At 39.3% G+C, this 18,937-nt stretch overlaps 1 protein-coding gene across 2 annotated transcripts in view; it reads right to left on the bottom strand.

The window, feature by feature from the left end:
• Positions 1 to 18,937, bottom strand: part of Kif26b (kinesin family member 26B) — a 499,298-nt gene that overhangs the window by 176,198 nt on the left and 304,163 nt on the right. The window contains exon 1 of one of the 2 annotated variants that reach the window (XM_046432470.2): positions 14,490 to 15,081. The exons of the other annotated variant lie outside the window; for it this stretch is intronic. Within the exon in view, the coding sequence (XP_046288426.1) occupies positions 14,490 to 14,512 (23 nt within the window). The 5' untranslated portion in view covers positions 14,513 to 15,081. Of the gene's footprint in view, positions 1 to 14,489; positions 15,082 to 18,937 lie in introns of those variants that run through there. 2 annotated transcript variants of the gene reach the window in all.

Genomic DNA, 18,937 nt, shown 5'->3' with positions numbered 1-18,937 from the left:
AGAGCCAGGCAGAGTGGTGCATATCTGTAATCCCAGTGGCTGGGGAGGCTAAGGCAGGAGGATCTCAAGTTCAAAACAAGCCTCAGCTACTTATGGAGGCCCTGTCTCAAAATAAAAAACATAAAAGGGCTGGGGATGTGGCTCAGTGATTAAGCACCTCTCAGTTCAATCCCTGGTACCCCCCAAAAAAATAATAAAAATAAGAAGATAAGCCAGGTACAGGTACACACAGCTTGTCATCTCAGACTGTGGAGGCTGAGGCAGGAAGATTGAAAGTTCCAGACCAGCTTTAGCAACTTAGCTCCTTAAGAACTTAGAACTTTAATTTTGGTCTCAAAATCAGAAAAAAAAGAAAAGAAGGGGAAGGGGAAGGGGAAGGGGAAGGGGGGGAAGAAGAAGAAGAAGAAGAAGAAGAAGAAGAAGAAGAAGAGGAGGAGGAGGAGGAGGAGGAGGAGGAGGAGGAGGAGGAGGAGGAGGAGGAAGAAGAAGAAGAAGAAGAAGAAGAAGAAGAAGAAGAAGAAGAAGAAGAAGAAGAAGAAGAAGAAGAAGAAGAACTGGAAATTTAGCTCAATAGTAAAGCTCTCCTGGGTTCAATCCCCAGTACATAATCAATTAATTAATTAATTAATTAAAATAAAAGGTAAGTCAGTGGACTCCTTTCATGGACTTCATTGTTTTTAGTTAGAATTTTTATGATGCTTTTCCTAGTTCCTTTTTTTGTCTTATAAAGGGATTATTTAAAAAATATTTTTGAAAAGAATTACCAAATAATTAAATACTGCTTTTAAGAAATCACTTTGAAGAAAATTACAGGAAATAGAGAAATTTATCAAAATAAAATGAAAATTTATTTTCAATTCAATTTCCTATTTAACTCAGTAACAAAACCTAGGCCATGTTAAACTGCATATTTAATGTTTACTTTAGAAACATATTATTTGTAGGTAGGTGAAGTTTATAATATATAAGATTAATTATTTTATTTTGTGGATTCTGTTAGTTACTGGAATCCTAAACTAAATGTCCCTTTCACCCCCACCATTTTTTTTTGCAGAATTCAGAGCATAATTATACTATTTTAAGTAGTCATATGGATTTAAAGTACTATCTCAACTTTACTATCATGTTAATCATAACTATAATTGTCTAACACTGAATGCTTGGCTAAGAAGAAAAATTGCCAGGTCTGATTATTTTTAATACTTATTTTTCAGTTTTAGGTGGACACAATATTTTATTTTTATATGGTGCCAAGAATCGAACCCAGTGCCTCACACATGCTGGGCAAGCGCACTACCACTTGAGCCACATCCCCAGCTCACCAGGTCTAATATTATTATGAGGAAAATCACATTGATGCTCTGATACAGTTCCTAGAAACAGATTATATAAAAGGAAAAAAAAACCTGTTCTCAAAATTAGGATGCCAACAGCTGTGTCTGGTAATAAATTGACTTGCAATTGGACAGAATGTAATTCATGTTATGTAATCAATCAATCAATCATCTTCTTGTGTGGATTCCCACATTTACACTACACATATGCTCCTACAGATTGCCTGTAATTTCAGTTTTTATAAATTGAATCTTACTTAACCTTGATTTCTATTAAAAATTCAGAGATATCTTTATGAATGACATTCAATTGATAATGGTTATACTTAAATATCTGAACTTTCCTTGTACTCTGTAAAACAAACCACTAATAATTAACAAATGCAAAAAACCATACAATGCTGTATTCAAAAATACACTGAAATGACTCCTAATGTATGACTGATTACCAAGAAATGGTTAAGAATTTACATAAAGGTTTCTTCTCTTTTTATGCTAGACTTTGATTGCACAGAAAGAATCCACTTATTTTCAAAATAGATCATCCTGGCACAGATTTCATATTTAGTATTTTGAAAGATGGAACAAGTAGTCAACAGTGTTAAATACCACCGAGAAACTTAAAAGACAAAGAATCCTAAATGTCCATTGGATTAGAATTAATGAATTCATTATTGATCTCAAATAAAATCAGAAGAGAGCTGGAGCATGTTTCATGGCCTAAGAAGTCAATGGGGAATGAGGAAGTCAAGGGTCTAGACCATTCTTTTGAGCAATTAAAGTCTGAAAGAAAAGAAAAATGTGGAACGTTAAAATTTGATGCCTTTACCTAAATGCCTTGTACTGAATAATGATCACATGGTATGGCTTTGTTTTTGAGAGGTTAATAACAGCAACCATAAAACCATTTCTATATCTTATAAAAATTAAAAACAATATCTTTCATCTTATTCATCCATTTATTCATGCTATTTCATAGAGAATGATTAAGTATCTCCTATTTATATGAGGCTCTGAACTTTATGGAAACTAAGGAAAATGGAGGTTTATAGATTGATGTCCCATTACCCAGTATTCCCTCCCTATGTAAGGATTCATTCATTCATTCATTAAATCAATCAATCAATCAATCAATCCTCCAAGAAAGACTGGGCACCTCCTGACATATCATGCATTACTTTATTAGGTGAGATTAATACAAAGTAAGCCTAATGTTGAAAAAATTTTTTTTTGGAGTCAGGTAGGCTTGGTTAAAATCCTGGCTCAGCCACTTTGTAGAAGAATAAGAGCTATCTTATTCTGTGTGAGGGAAAGGGCAGAAGGTGTGGCAAAGCAGCCCTCAGAAGACTTGTACCACGTAAGAGCTCAATGAAAGATTTGTCCCCTTTCTCTTTTATTTCTTTCTGCTCCATTTATCTTAGTGTCCATAGATTTAGAGCCTACTTAATGTCTGAGTACAATAACCAACTTCACTGGATATTATTAGATTGTTTATATTCAATATAATATATATGGGTTATATATTTTATATGTGTTATATATACACACATTTTATACACACACGCCCACCGACACACACACATTTTATAATTCTTGTATGTATATTCTTCTAACTAGTCACTAATACGTATTTGAAGATCTAAGGTACCTTTGTAAATTGCTTAAAATCAATTGGGGAAACTGGTAAAAAATCCTCAAGCGAAAGTTACATGAAACTGTTCTTCTATTTACTGGTTTCTTAGGTGGGTGTTCTTTTTCCTTGCATTTTTTTCAAGGTTGCTGAGATGAGCTCATGTCCAGTGGCATACTATATGTAATGTTGTTAGTAGTCAATTCTTGAACTTCTTTCAATATTAGTCCACTTAAGTAGGTCAAAATTAGATGTTGTTCTTTCAATGTTAGTCTACTTAAGTGGGTCAAAATTAGATGTTGCTAGGGTCTGAATTTTGTATCTCCCTCAAATTCATATGTTGAAATCCTAGTCCTCAAGATAATGGTATTTGGAAATGGGACCTTTGAGGAACTGATTGGATCATGAGAGCAGAGCCCTCATCAAGAAGGTTACTGCCTTCTATGAGGCCAAGGGAACCATTTGCCCCTTCTGCCAAGTGAGGATGCAGCAAGAAGTGCCACCTATGAAGCAGAGAGCCCTCCCCAGACCCTGAGTCTGCTGGTGCCTTGATCTTCAATTCCTGTCTCTGGAGCTTTAAGAAACAAATTTATGTTTTCTAAGTTACTCAGCACATGTTATTTTTGTTAGAGCAACCCAAATGGACTAAGAAAGATGTTTTCTATGATTCTAGATTGTTTACAAACACTCTGTTTAACTCAATCTAGACTAGAAAATTGCTCAAGGGCACTTTCACACTTAGGATTTCAATTGAGCTCATAAAATGAATAAAAGGTGGGTGGAGAAAAGGTTTATGTAAATTAATATTTGAGATGCAATATATGCTTTAGCAAAAATTTATTTCGTATTATATTATTTTAGTATTTCAGGGTTCCCTCAAGAGAGGTACAAAATTACCTAGGTTTAAATCTTTCTGCCACTCACAGCTCTGTGACCTTTCTCTCTCTCTCTCTCTCTCTCTCTCTCTCTCTCACACACACACACACACACACACACACAATATCTTAGAAGAGTTCCTGGCTCATAGTAGGCATCCAGCAAATGCTTGCTACCATTATTGCTATAATAAAATAATTTAGAAAGCAATATCCTAAATATTTTTTAAGATTCTTTCCCATATCTTTTTAAAATATGAATCCTAATGAGTTAAGTGAAAGAGACCTTTGCTTTAAGCCCTGCTGCACGGAGTCAACCTTGAACACTCCCATTAGGGTCTGTCAATATTGTGATTCACTCTATGATATTGACTCTGATCTGGGTTTAGGGTCCTGAACATCTTGAATCTGAGTTTTGGTTGTACTATTGACTTGAAAGGTCTCATATATCATTAAGAAAGGTCAAAAAAGGGAACTTCTTAATTTGAACCAATAAATTGGGGTCTTCTTCAGCTTTAAATCACATGTCAGGAAATCTCTGTCAGTGCAGTTGTTTTGCCCTGAAAATCACCAGGTGAAACTAGATTCTTATGTCAACCAGATGTCTGGCACCTTTGTGTACTGGAGGCAATTAGTTACTTAGTAGTTGCTCCTCTGACAGTTTGTCTTCATTCTAGAATGACCAGGGACTGGACAACAGATTGTCAACTTCACTGCCTCACCAAGACAGTGTAGACAGTGTGTTGGGGCACTTTTAGAGCAGGTGTGCAAAATCGATATGTAGGCAAAAACAGAATACAAAAATCCTGAGTTGAGCACCTACCCTCTAGCCCACAGTTTAAATGGAGTATGGACAGTAACACCTTCCATAATGCACTAGAAGGAGATACATTGCCTGTTCTGGTGACAAAGACTGAAAGCCCCTGTATCTCTCACACCAGTCATATGGTCCCTCATCAATTAGAAGAATGGGCCAGAAGTGGAACTCACCATACTGCTTCTCACAACAGGCAATAATTACTTGCATCTTCCTCATAAAACTGAAAACTCTATAAAGTCAGGAGCCATCTGTCTTTTTGTTTGTTTGTTTGTTTCTACCATTGTATTGCCCAAATTGCTTGGTCCATAGTGAGTACTACTCAAACATGGCTGATGGCTCACTGAATAGATGGACTGACAGAAGGATGGATGAACAGAGTTGGCTCAAAATCCATGGCACACAGATTTCTCTGTCTGAACGTCTTGCTGATAGGCCAGTCCTCACATGCTTCCCATCCATAAAAGTATATGGAAATACTGATTTTGATGTTGGCTTTTATTCAAGGATTGCTTCAGCCCAGAGGTTCTGCAAGGCTATGCTTTGGGATTTATTTGACTACCTTCCCAAACAAGCTTGTCAGATTATATTAATAACTACTTCATCATCTATGGGGAAGGTGATTATTTTTATTCTGAAGGGTGGTTAAAATAAGATTCTGTTTATTGCTTTTTAAAGAGTGCAGTCCAGGGCTGGGGTTGTGGCTCAGCAGTACAGTGCTCGCTTAGCACGTGTGAGGCCCTGGGTTCGATCCTCAGCACCATATAAAAATAAAATAAAGATGTTGTACCCACCGAAAACTAAAAAATAAATATTAAAAAATTCTCTCTCTCAAATAAATAAATAAATAAATGGTATTGTGTCCAATTACAACTAAAAAATAAATATTAAAAAAAAGAGTGCAGTCCAACCTTTTGAGATCTCCCCAGATTCACCATTATCTTTGCTTCCTGCCTCCCTGTCCACAACTTCACTAAGGCTACAAAGTCTCTTAAGGGAAAGGAATATGATCAGAGCTGATGCTTAATTCTGCCTGTTAAGATGAATCCATAGGAGTAGAAAATTTTGTTAATATTTGTATTGCCAAAAATGGTAGCTGGTATACAGTAGATATTCATATTCACAGAATGAAGGAATGAACAAATAGATTTTGTTTTTAAAATTTTTCTGGCTCCTTGATGATAATGCATGAAATATTTTGTAGTATGGAAGTTTTCAGGCTAACATGTTCATAAAACAAATATAATTTATTACACTCATTATAATTATTTTTGTACATCATTATTAGTCTATGTCCAACATTTGTTTTGCCAAGTCTTTGGGACAGGAATTTTTCTGAAATACACTCACTGGGTTCTCTATGTGTCCAGTCAAAGGCTGTAGACTTTTGTTTCATAAGATTAATTCCAAAAGTCACTTTTGATTCGATGATTGTTTTTCCCATTTCTGACCTTTAGAAAACAAACCATTTGCTGCCGGACTAGCAGGGGAGGGCTCTCTTTCTTTCCTCCAGAGGGGGCTCAAAGTCCATGTTTATTCCTGGCTTATTCCTGGGGTAGTTTTCAGCATAGAGTTGTCTTTAGCAATTCTTCATATTTATAGGATTTACATTATGAGAATTTGGTGTTCTAAATATATATATATTTCTCAAAGAAAATAAATCAATGACATTCTTATACTCAACTAATGATGACATTTCAACAATTCGATTGTAATCCTATTTTGCATCTTCTCAGAATAAAAACATGGGTTAAGCCAAATACTTAATTGCACATTTTTTTTCTCTGTTGGATGCACAAAGCTTTTAAAATAAAACAAACATAATGTTTTAAGTCCAAGTTTAATAAAGTGAATTCTCTACCAAAGTCCATAATCATTAGTTTCACTTGGAACTAATTTTCTATATTCTGAATTTTAAAAGCTCTCTTTCATTGTGTTATTAAGATAACTTCCTGTTCTTATTTTTTACATACATGTCTTATACCTCCTTTCAAAGTTCCTGGAGGATACATCCAGTTTCTTTAAGTCAAATATATATACTACAGATTGCCAGGACTTTACCAAAAATTGTTGAATTGGAAGAATAAATGCATGAATGGATCCAAGAATGGATATGAAAGACTGGGATATTTCTCACTAACTTAGCACTCAAAGTTTTAACACAGTTCCTTTACCCAAAATGCCATTCTTCAAAGAGATAAAAATCAGCAGAATGCATGATCTCTAAGAATTCTCCCAGATCTAAGATGCAATTATTTCTATAACCATTGCAATACTTCAACTAATGATGAAAAAGCATCCAAAACACTTTTCTACACTGCTTTTGTATTTTAAAAGGTTCATTAGTATCTTTTCAAATTACCTGAAAGGTGCTATAAAATCCTGTAATTTTTTTTTATACTATAGATAGTTTTGCAGTAAGGACTTCTGATTTTTCAAGTGAAATTAGGTTGTTTGGACTCATTCTCCTGTTTTCCTTCCTGAATAGCTCTCCCTTTGCAAGCAGAGATTTTTAGAAACAGATAAATAGGAATACAATGAGTTATAGAGTAGTGTCTTAGACCCAACAGTCACAAGCCAAGGTCCTAATTCCACGTATGTGTCCATTTGGACACCCTCCCCCTTGTATTGGCCCATGAACTACTGTTTCCAATCATGTTTCTGCATCTTGTATGATAGATGTAATGGTTTGGATCTTAAATGCCCCCCAAAGGCCAATGTGTTAACTACATGGTCCCCAGGCTGCGGTGGAACCTTTAGGAGGGAGGGCCTCTGAAGGAAGGAAGGTAAGTATTGGTGCCCTTGAAGGGGGCTATTGCCACTTTGGTCCCCCCACCTTCTTTGCTTCCTGACTGCTGTGAGGTGAGCAGCTCTGTTCTATCACTCACTCTTGCCATGTTTTGCTTTACCACAGGCCCCAAGCAACAGGGCCAAGTGACCATGGACTGAAACCTCTGAGACCACGAGTCAAAATAAAAATTTTCCTCCTTTTAAGTTGATTTTTTACCCCAGCTATTTTGTCACATAACACAACACTAACACAATACAGTTCTCATCATTATAATATCCTATTTAATGTGATCTATTACTAATCATTGCTTATCTTGAAAATATGGAAGACATTCATTTCAAATCATCAATGTAATATGAATATAATTGCAGGACACCCATTTATTTTCATATTTATGTGCATAAATAAAGATTCAAGCTAATTCCTCTAAAATGCCCTTCCTTTACAGTCACCTCCCACTTCTCCTTTCACACTTGCCACACAAAGCAGAATTCTTACCTTTCTTCCATGTTCTGATAGTATTTTGGTAATACAATCACTTTGTGGCATATCACAATATACTATATTATACTATAGTAGAATTAATTTATATCTTAACCACTCCTCTTCTTGATTTACTTTCAAGTCCCCAAATCCTTCCAGAGAGTATCTGAACATATTTGGTGCTCAATAACTGTTTGTGTACCATATCTGTTTCTCCTCCAACATTTTATCTACAGACCTATATTTTACAATTCAATTACTGATTGGATTTTTATGTATTTATTTTTATGTGGTGCTGAGGATCAAACCCAGTGCCTTACACTTGCTAGGCAAGTGCTCTGCCACTGAGCCACAACTCCAGCCCCTGATTGGATTTTTATTAAGCTCCTGATAGAGTTTAAAACATAATCCAACGGGAATTAAATGCAAAGATCTATTTGCTATCTAACAGAGATTAAAATCTGCACAGATTTAGTTGCTATTGCCAAAAACTAAATGTAGGAAACTATGCATTCTGTCCCCATTTACATACTCATAGTACACTCCTTTCCTATACCCAGGGCAGCATTGCAAGTTTTTACCTACACTTACTAATCAGATACCAAGAGAGAAAGCCCCCTGATGGTGGGGTGAGGTGAAGGCAGCAGTGGTGGAGAGCAGCTTGAGCAATCAGCCCAGCTCTGCCTCCCCAGCCCCCCTTCACCAGCTCTTAGTCCCCGGTATACAGGGACAGTCTGGCAACTGGAACTTTTGTGTTCAGCTGAAGAGAATGTGCAAATGACAGTTTGGGTTGTCAAGGAGCTTATTACCTAAGCAAGAAGCTTACATATTTATGAGCTGACATCTCAGATTTGTGGCTTTGCAGGATTCCTCAATTTCCCTTTAGAGCAGCCAATAGGTATAGAAAGGCCTTGCAGGCTCATTACTTCACCCCACACCTCCACCCCCTGCACCCAGACACAGCAGGTGGCTCATTTGTGGAGACATCCAGGGTCAAAAGAAAGTGAAAAATGAACCTACACAAATTCCTGGGCTGGACCTGAGAAGGTGAATAATAGACCCACGGTTATACTCACTCTACTGGCAAAGGCAGCTGCAGTGGGGTGTGTGTATAGACATATGTGAAATTAATATTTACATCCCTGCAGGGTTGTCTATTAACAAAGCAAGTGCAGGTACATGATTTCACATCATCCTCTGGACCATCTTGTGGCTCTGCATCAGGACTGGTCACTGGAAATGTCCATTCCTCTTAAACATTTGTTTTTTCCCCTGCAAAGAACAATTTTCTGCAGGGAAAACAGACCTAAGAGCACAGAAGAGTTCAAGCACTGCCACAGAAAACTCATTCTGCCTAATTAAAAGGAAAAAAAAAAGAAAGAAAGAAAAGAAAAGAAAAAAGGAGGGGGTTGGTCCAGAGCTGGGAATAATCCATCATCATTCTCCTTAGCTATGGCTAGTCCCACAACAAAAATAAACTCTGACAGGAGAAACAGAATAGAACCCAACTACTCCTCTGATGAGAGGGCTTAAGAAACACAGCAAGGACCCAAACTGAGGCTGGAATCCAGACCCAGGTTTGCCACACTCAAAACTCTTTGCTCCTTCTTTGACTGTGCTACCTCCATGATGAGGCTTCCAGGAAGCGAGCGAGGTGTATTTTCTGTGCTCCAGGACCCCTTTGTTTTCTCTCTTTTGCCACTCTTCTTTCTGGAACCCATTCCCTTTCTCCATCCTCCCAGGGAAGACTCTGAAATCCCTCTCCCATAGCTCAGGTAAAGGTAAGTTACAGAGTGATCCCTCCCAGGGGCACTGGCTTTCAGAGTCTTGCCTTTCATTTTGGAATGAAAAGTCATGTTGCTCACAGAGTTTCAAACATCGGAGCTTCTGGCCCACATAGAGTCTGTCCTGCTTCTGTCACAAAGAATGGGCCTGCACCGCTAGGGCAGGACAAAAAAGAGAATGTTGTTTTGTTTCACTAAAATGAATGAATCTTCGTATCTGAGAAACCAACTAAAATCTTGGCACTAAGCGTACATGTCCTCATACTGTTTCAGAACTGAGGGCAAGGGCGTAGCACTCTGCTCACCGAAGTCTTTCATACACATTATTTCATTTCTTTTACCACTAGAGTCCTATGACTGAGGCAGGGCAGGGAGTCTTCATTCCTTCTTTCATTCATGTAACTATTCGGCAAATATTTATTGATCAGAGCCCTGGTCTTGACACAGAATACAGAGCTTCAAGACAGAGCTGGCACTCTTAGAGTGATTACAGTCAGGGAGGTGGACGACAATATCTACATGGTGAACCTCAAGATGGAGAGATGGAGGAGCCATGGAGTTGCACAGGAGGTACCCTGGCCCAGGCTCAGGGGTCAGGGAGATTTTACAGAAGAAAAATAGAAAGAAGTTAGCCAAGAAAAGGAGAACATGCCATGAGGGCCCAGCATGAGCCAAAGTGCGGAGAGTGACAGAGTAACACGGTTAGAGAAATGGGCTGGAACACAGAGGAGAGGTGGTAATTTCTTAAGGTCCTATGAGTGTTTGCTAAGAGCAGGGACTTAAATACCCAGGTCTTGACTTCTATTCCAGTACTCTTCTTGTGCTAGCACATTGGTCTCCAGCTTGGTACTATTGGGAGGTGGTAGAACCTCAAAAAGTTGGGTTCTAGAGGAAGGTCTTAGATCATTGAAAGTGTGTCTTTAAAGGGGCTAGTGGCATCCTGGTTTCTTTTTTTCTTTGTCTTTTGCTTTCAGGCCACACAGTGAACAGTTTTGCTCAGCTATGTACTTCCACCATGATGTGCTGCCTCAACACAGGCCCAGAACATTTGAGCCAACCAATCACAGGCTAAGACATCCAAAACCATGACACAATAAACCTTTTCTCTTTATAAGTTGATTGTCTCAGGTAATTGTTATAGTAATGGAAAGCTGACTAACACATGAGTTAAGCTTTGCTTACATTTTGTTGATATGAAAAACAGAAGTTTAGAGAAATTAAGCAATTTGATGATCAGTAGTTAAAATGTAGGTAACGACTATTGGTTCTACCCAGTTTTGATGTTTCCTACTAGCAGTTTTTTTTATGGACACCTAGAGAAAGACAAGGAGAGACAATGTCTAGGAGAGAAGGCAAGTGCTTCCAATCAGGAAAAACAGCACAAGCATTTTTCACAGGTCATCTTTCTTTTCCAAATTTATTTTGTTTGTCTTAAAAATCTAATTATAAGAATTCCTAGGTTTTATTTTTTAATTGACAAATAAAATTATATATTATGGATATATGTGTATATATATATATATATATATATATATATATATATATATATATATATTGCACAACATGTTTTGAAATATGTATACATTGTGGAATAACTAAATTGAGCTAATTAATATATGTATTTCCTCACATACTTTTTTGGTACTGGGGATTCAACTCAGAGGGGTTCAACCACTGAGCCACAACCCTAGCCCCTTTTATTTTTTGAGATAGGGTCTCATTAAGTTGTTTAGGCCCTTGCTAAGTTGCTGAGGTTGGCTTTGAACTTGTGATCCTCCTGCCTCAGGAAGCCACTGTGGTTACAGGTGTGTGCCACCACACCAGGCCCTCATATACTTTTTTATTTTGAGACTACTTAAAATCTACTCTCTTAGGCACTTCAAGGAATATGATACATTGTTATTATTATAATTCTTCTCCAAATTTATCCAAGACAAGTTTTCTCCCCTGAGTCTCTCTGAGAGGCTGGGTGGGAAGGTGAGGGTAGAACTGCACCAAAACTCATCAGGAACTAGGGTTCTTTGCAGTATAGATCAAGTGAGAGAGGAATGGAGCTGGCAGATGTGCAATTGAGGAGGACCAGTTGAGATAAAGGGCAAAACCTAGACCACGTACATGTCTAACAAGAAAACTGGGGATGCTCATAACCGAAGCCTGTTCTTCAGAGTTGAAAATCTGCATTCCACACGTTTGAAGAACACTTCAGCTGACAACTCCTCAGAACAGGACCAGCTGCTAAAGACAACGTCTATCTATCAGAGTAAGAACATACTCACATAGTAGGGATCAATGAGCAAAAGTAAGAATGGACAGTTTATCTTGTGCAAAGCTTGTCTGCAGAACCTCAGACCAAAATACAAACTTCATCCCATCTGTAGGGTATTGATCACTTTAAGACTCATCATAACCATCTGGCGTTATCAGTTTAAACCTTCTGGGCGCTTCACAGAACTTGGCTGGAAGCTCCTAAGAGACATTCTGCTGCCTTCTCTTTCTCTTCTCTCTCTCACCTTGAGTCCAGGATTTTTATTATTTTTTTAATTGCTCAGCAGTTTTCCTGATGCCAATCAGCTGCCTCTCTCAAAGACTGCTTGCAGGTATCAGCATATCTGGCCCTTTTGCTCATTCACCACTAAAATGCATTCTCCACTCTCCATGAAAATCCTGCCCTTGGCAGCTAATCTTTTTGCCTTAATAGGACATACAGAGATTCCAGGGGGATTTGGAGCTGTTCACCAGGGACCCTCCAGAAGCAATGAGAGGCATGGGCTGGGGTGGAGGAAGAGCAGCAGGAGGGGGTGGGGCTGCTTACTCTGTTAAAGTGAGTAGAAACTCAAAAGCTTGTTTTACTATTACCCTTTCTGTTTTATTTCTGGAGCAACTGCCTCCTTTGCTCAAAATCTCAAAACACTATGAGAACAATCTCTGTCTCCACTAACCAGGAAGATTGCAATTGATACCTACTTTAACAGGGAACTGAAAACAAGCATAGGAACTGGAATTTGGGTAAGAAAATTCTTCCCTTTCTCGTCTGACTTTGTTTTTTGGAGATTTCCCTTTTCCCTGCATGCTCTGCTCCAGGTTTTCCTCTCCCATCCAAACCTCTTCCAGATGCGTGAGTCTGACAAGAGTTCCTATAAACAAGAAACCAAAACAAAACAGGGCAAGATTGCAAGCGTTTCCCCTTGTGACACAACCACTACGAGCAGGGGTGCTCACGTGATGCTACCAACATGTGTTTTCTGTCTCAGATTCCCCTTGATAACAAAGGACATATTTTATAAGGCGTGGCCCTAGGTATATTTGGCCAGAAGGAATCGGAGACCAGTTTGGGAATTTAGTTTGGCTTTTAGGTTGATCCCCTCAGGTGCTCAGTGCTACAGCCCTTGCTGATGTTAAATGCCAATTAATAAAGTTAGGAACATTTTGGGGTCAGGTTTGTAAGATATGATCTCATTCTACTGCTCAAAGGACTGATTTAATATTCAGGAATCAACTGACCCCATTCAGTTCCAAAATTGGCAGTCCTGTATGTTGCACTACAGTACCCCCTCTGTCCAAGGCTGGGCAGGGCGTGTTAAAAGAGAATCTTTAGAAGGGTCTTTCATGAGGTTCCAAGACTCAAAGGGAAGAATGGGGGCTGGGCGACCGGCAGGGAGGGTGAGCAGGTGGGAGGGGCAATCGTCCTTCCTAGGGCTGGGACTTGAGAGAGGAAAGCCTGAACCTAGAAAGGTATTAAACCCCATTTCTAAATCCAAGCAAGTTTTAAGAAGCCAGGAATAGTTGCGTTCACACTATTGTATAGACTACTTGAAAGAAAAAAGTTGCAAGTGGCTATAAAAAAAAAAACAAAATCAGCAATCTACTTTGGTATTCTTACCTAAGTGACTTATTATTTTCAACGTCCTTTAAATACTGATTTTTTAATCAAGAAAGCTTATATTATTCTTTTTATACCAGATCAATCTCACTTCAAATTTCAAAAAAAAAAGGCAAATTGTATTTTAAAATTTCAGTGTCTAATTTTTTTAGGTAGCTGTTCTTTTCTCTTGTGAAATAAACTGATTTTGTTCTTCAAGTTACTTGATTTTTTTCCCCCCTTCTGACTACTTGGGAACTCAAGTACTTAAACAGCAGTACAGAAGAATGCAAGACCCTCTGACTGGTAGACACTTGCAGTCCTACCTTTCAACTCTCCTGTGTCCTGTAACCCAGACACTACTCCAGAATGGGAGGTGCCCTTCTCAAGAAAAGCTGAAATGGACAGGAAACATAGCCGACTTTAACCTTAGTTTTAAAAAAAAAAATCATCTCACATTTATATCGTCAGAAAGAATCTGTTCTGAAAGCTACAGACTAACTTCACTTTTATGATTCTGTGAAAAGAAAACATTTCAATTCTGTCTTTGAGTCTAAAATGAGCCAATGTCAAATATTTTAGTAACTCTGCATAAGCCCAGTTATAGCAGTTCCTGTCAGTTTATAAACCAGGTTTGTTTATTTCCTGTTTGTTTCTCATCCTTCAGGGGATGTTTGTAGATTCTAAGTCACTAGTTTGTGTGTCTCTTCTGATGGAGTGGTATGTATTTTGCAAGTCAATTATACAAGAAATGATCTCACATCATCTGGACCCTCCTAACTTCTTTAGAACACTTTATGTATTTTAACTTTTCTTAAAAGGAAATTCACTAAAGAAGTTAAAGTTAAAAAGAAAAAAAAAGCAAGTAAGACAGACTGTCTGTAACTACAAAAACATACATAACTGGGTTACTTACACCGCTTTCCAATCCATCATCATTGATAAATCATGGCTAAAGAATCAAGTGCAGAATCCGTTTCTTCACGTCTGCTAATAAATAGCTTCTCTGAAATTTCTCTTGCAGATCTGGGGCCATCTCAGGAGGAAATAAGACAGTGCCAAGGTGAAGGAGAAAAGGCTGGAAAATTCTAAAATCCACGGGGGTCTGGGAACTCTGAGAGCAGACCCTGCTGACACATTCTTGTGATTCCAGCCTTGGGCTAAACCATGATCCTGGCTGCTCTGAGCTGCCAGCCACCTTCCCAGTCCAGGTCAGCCCCTGCTCCAACATTGCATTTCCCTCCAAGAACAGCGCATGGAAGAGAGAAGAGCTCCCGGGATTCTGCCAATCTGCACATGCAAGCTCCCTTCTCAGAGGAAGCTGCACCAGTTTCTCTCTTGTCTGCTATCTCAGAGAGAGGGAGGGAGGGGCAGAGGCAGGCAGGCAGGCAGGCAGGGGGGTGTGGAGAGAGAGAGAGAAAGAGAGAGAAAAAGCTTTACTGAAAGACCAGCAGAGAAACACTTGCTGCTGCAACTCCCATTAACCCACAGTAGCTCAGGAATTTTTTCGAGCACAGCAGCTGCAAGACAGACCAACCGTCAAAACCAAGTGTTTAAAATCTTTAATTATGCATCATATACACATCTTAGTCATGTGTGTGCAAAGCCCACAGAACCAAGATTCTATATATGCATGTAACTCTGCAAGCAAACACTTGTAGACAAACAGATGCAGGTATGTGTCCCCACGAGAATAAGATCTGCAGGCACGTATTTCATTTTCTAAGTGAAAATGTCTAGTCTCACAGTTCACCTGTCTTAAAACTATTCAAATGCTCTCAGTAACAGAAGTGCAAATCAGACCAACAGCCCTTTGCCTCTGATGCCATCTCAGATCATGCCTTCCCCAGTTGGATCTGGGTTCCTATTTCTTTTTCCCAGCCTCAGGAAGAAGCCCCCAAAAGGATGAGGGGAGTCGTGAGTCAGAGGCTTTCATTGTGAAGGTCAACTTTGCATGCCACTCTCCAGTGTTTGTGGCATCTCAGGCCAAAGCACTCTAGTGACCCAGGGAGAGAGTGGCCCGTAGCAGAGAAAGTAACATGAGGAAGTAGTAGTAAAGGCAAAAGAGGAGCTAGAGGCAGGAAGATAGGAAGGAGGCCAGGCAGAAAGGGCAGCCTTGGCATTTGACCACACAGATCACTGATGATCTCCCAGGGAAAACATCAACTACAGTGTTCCCCACTCTTTACAAAGAATTCCTTCCTCTCTGCTTCTCCATGTGAGGTCCCAGTCATCTGCATCAGAAACACCCAGTGATGGCAATGTTAAAACTGCTGATCCTTGGGCCCAAAGATTCTGATTAAGCTGGGGGAGACCATAATTTGCATTTTAACAAGCTCCATAGGTGATTTCCATGTAGGCTAAAGTGTCTGAAGACTCATTTCCTCTCAGTGTTAACTGAATGAAACCATGCTTTCACAGGTCTGAGGCTGCATGCTGTTCCTTTTGTGCTACTGTCTGAACTGGAACATCCCCCAAAGGACCTTGTGTGGGAGACTCCATCCTCAGTGTGGTGCTCTTGAGTAATGGTGGAAACTTTGAGTGGGGCCTAGTGGAAAGTCCTTAGGCATTAGGAGCATCCTCTCAAAAGGGATGGGACCCTGGCCTCTTGCTCTTTCTTTTCTGTACTTGGCCATGAGGTAAACTGGCCTCCTCTGCCACACACTGCCACCATGATATAACAAGCCACCATAGGCCTAAAGTAATGGGGCCAGCTGGTCACAGACTGAACCTCCAAAGCTGTAAGCCAAAATAAGCTTCTCCTCTTTTTAAGGTGGTTTATCTTAGGTATTTGGTATAATAATGGAAAGCTAACTCACACACTGCCTAGAATGCTTTTCTTCTCCTGGCAACCATCCTTTGCAACACAATTTAAATCACATCCTCTTGAAACCTAACTCTCCCAGGGAGATGTTTCCAAAGACTTCTTGTCTGTATATCTCATTCAAGTACCTTTATGCAATGCAATTACTTATGAGCTGATCTCTTTCTTGTCCATTTAATGATGAGGAACTGTTTCTGTAGACCAGATGATCACTCAATCACCACTGTATGTTCCAATTTCTGGATACAAGTAGGTATTCAATGAACATTAATTAAATGGCTACATATACATTAATATTTGCTCTGTAGTCTTTAAATTGTGTATCTATCAATATCTCATATATTATTTTGCATGCATACACTTCAAATTAAAGAAAAAACTTAAAATAAATCATAACATTTGGAACTTGGTAGAGTTATGACTCAGTGGATGTTAGTGTTTGGATCTGAAATGTCCCTCAAAGGCTCATGTATTCAAAGCTTGGCCCCAGTGCAGCAATGTTCAGAGGTGGGGCTTTTGGGAAGTGATTAGATCTTAAGAGCTCTAACCTCATCAATGGACTGGTCCATTGATAGATTCGTAGCTGAATGGACTGTTTGGAGGTGGTGGAAATTACAGGAGGTGGGATCTAATTGAAAGGAGTGGGTCATTGGGGAATTCCCTTAGGGACTATATCTTGTTCCCAGGTCCTTCCTTATGTATGTTCTCTCTCTCTCTCTGCTTCCTGTCTGCCATGAAGTGAGCAGATTTGCTCTACTACACCCTTCTACCATGATATACTGCCTCACCATGGGCCTAGAAACAATGAAGCAAGCCAACCATGGACTGAAACCATGAGCCAAAATAAATGTTTCCTCCTTTAAGTTATTTTTCTCAGGTATTTTGTCATAGCAATGGAAAGCTGACTAACATTGTGGAGAATGAAGAGTAAAAGTTGCAAAAAGCTAACCTTAAAAGGAAGGTTAATATGAAAAGCTAATAAAATTCCAGAATGAGGTGAACTTAGCAGAATGTGCAGTATTACAGAGGTCGGTTTGGATCAACTGATGTGTTCAGAGCTCAGCAAGGTAACACATTTGCAATCAACAGAGGCAAAGTAATGACCTAAGCAGTGGGAGGGGCTGCCTCAAGTAGGAGAAGAGTATTGACTCTCTGGACAAGGCCCACCAAAAGAATTAGCATAAAACAAAATCTTCCACTTAGTTGACTTACTTGGAGGAATTATACATGCCTAACTTTTGTTAGGAATCCCACTAATCTGGAATGAATGAATGATGAGCAAGCAGCATGGTAAACAAAGAGAGCTCAGACCATTCCTGGGGAACATCACCATGAAAGGGGCATTTTAAACACCATTTTACAGTTCTTAAAGTTGTTCATTTGGTATCAAGTCCCCCATGGATAATTGGGGAACTTGTGGCTCAGAAAAGTTAAATGACCTGCTCTTTGGTCCCAGAGCTAATGATTTCCTGAACAAGATCTAGAGCCCAGTCTTCCACACAGAATCTGCTGCATTTCCATGGCATCAAATTAAGTCCTAATATATGGACATGGTCTTTAAACTTGGCAAAACAGAAAAGGAAAGAAAAGATACCGGTAAGATTCCATCTTAAAACACAGGGAAGCCATCTTAAGAATTAATTTACTTGTCAAAACATGAAGCAAACAGAATACTCAGCACTGTGAAGTTGGGAAACTCTGAAAAGAAATTAGAGGTGTCTGAGAAAGTTGCTACCAGCACCCTCCTCTATCTCTCATGTGCACCAGAATTCCTAGTGACCACAGGGAGTGGACATGAGTATGTGTCTTCCAGATCTTGCTCATGACCCCAGCAATGAATGGGCAATCAGCCTCTAACCATCCTTTCAGGATTTGCCTCAGTTGAAGAAAGCCATAGGAAGTTGCAGGAGGTCAAGAGCAAGAACTTCACAGGATGGCTCCTGTATAGGCCCTGCCTTAGGTTCCACACAGGGCACTCGGCTGGGCCACTCTGTACCAGAGATTCCCTGTGACTTGGCCAAGGTTTTGATGAACTTCTTCAGTATTTTGACTTTTTCCTCTGTATGGTCCTTCATCCTCCTCATTCCTACAGGTGTTAATCTCTAATAAGCATCCTGCATGCTTGACTCTCGTGGCTTCCAGGGGATCGGTCTGCAAACTCCTAGGGTGTCCTTCTGCTCTGATAGAGATTTATTATCAGCAATCTCCAAAAACATACCTCTGGTGATGTCAGAGTTTCAGGAAAATGAAAATTGGTTCTCTCTCCTTCAACACGATGTTGGGCAACTGATTTTATCTCCAGAGATCTCAATTCTCTCATTTAGTGGAAATGGGAAGCTATGGAGCTTTTGGGCCTCTGAGAGATATGAGGAAGTCAGAGGTCTCCTACTACCACCACCTTAGCTTCCTTTAAGCTGGAGCAACTCTGCTCTTATCTGTTTTACTTGTTGAAGTTGTTGTAAGATTTCATTTAAAATAGGAACTCAACAATTAAAGTTGTTTTTTTTCTTTTTTTAAGTACTATTTTTGCCTAATGGCCG

The sequence above is a fragment of the Marmota monax genome, unplaced genomic scaffold, assembly GCF_021218885.2.
Source record: "Marmota monax isolate L192 unplaced genomic scaffold, Marmota_monax_Labrador192_F-V1.1 WCK01_AAM20220418_F8-fsc00090, whole genome shotgun sequence".
NCBI classification, from domain to species: domain Eukaryota; kingdom Metazoa; phylum Chordata; class Mammalia; order Rodentia; family Sciuridae; genus Marmota; species Marmota monax.
Note: the sequence above shows the minus strand (reverse complement) of the source record. Positions and strands in the feature narration are given on the sequence as shown.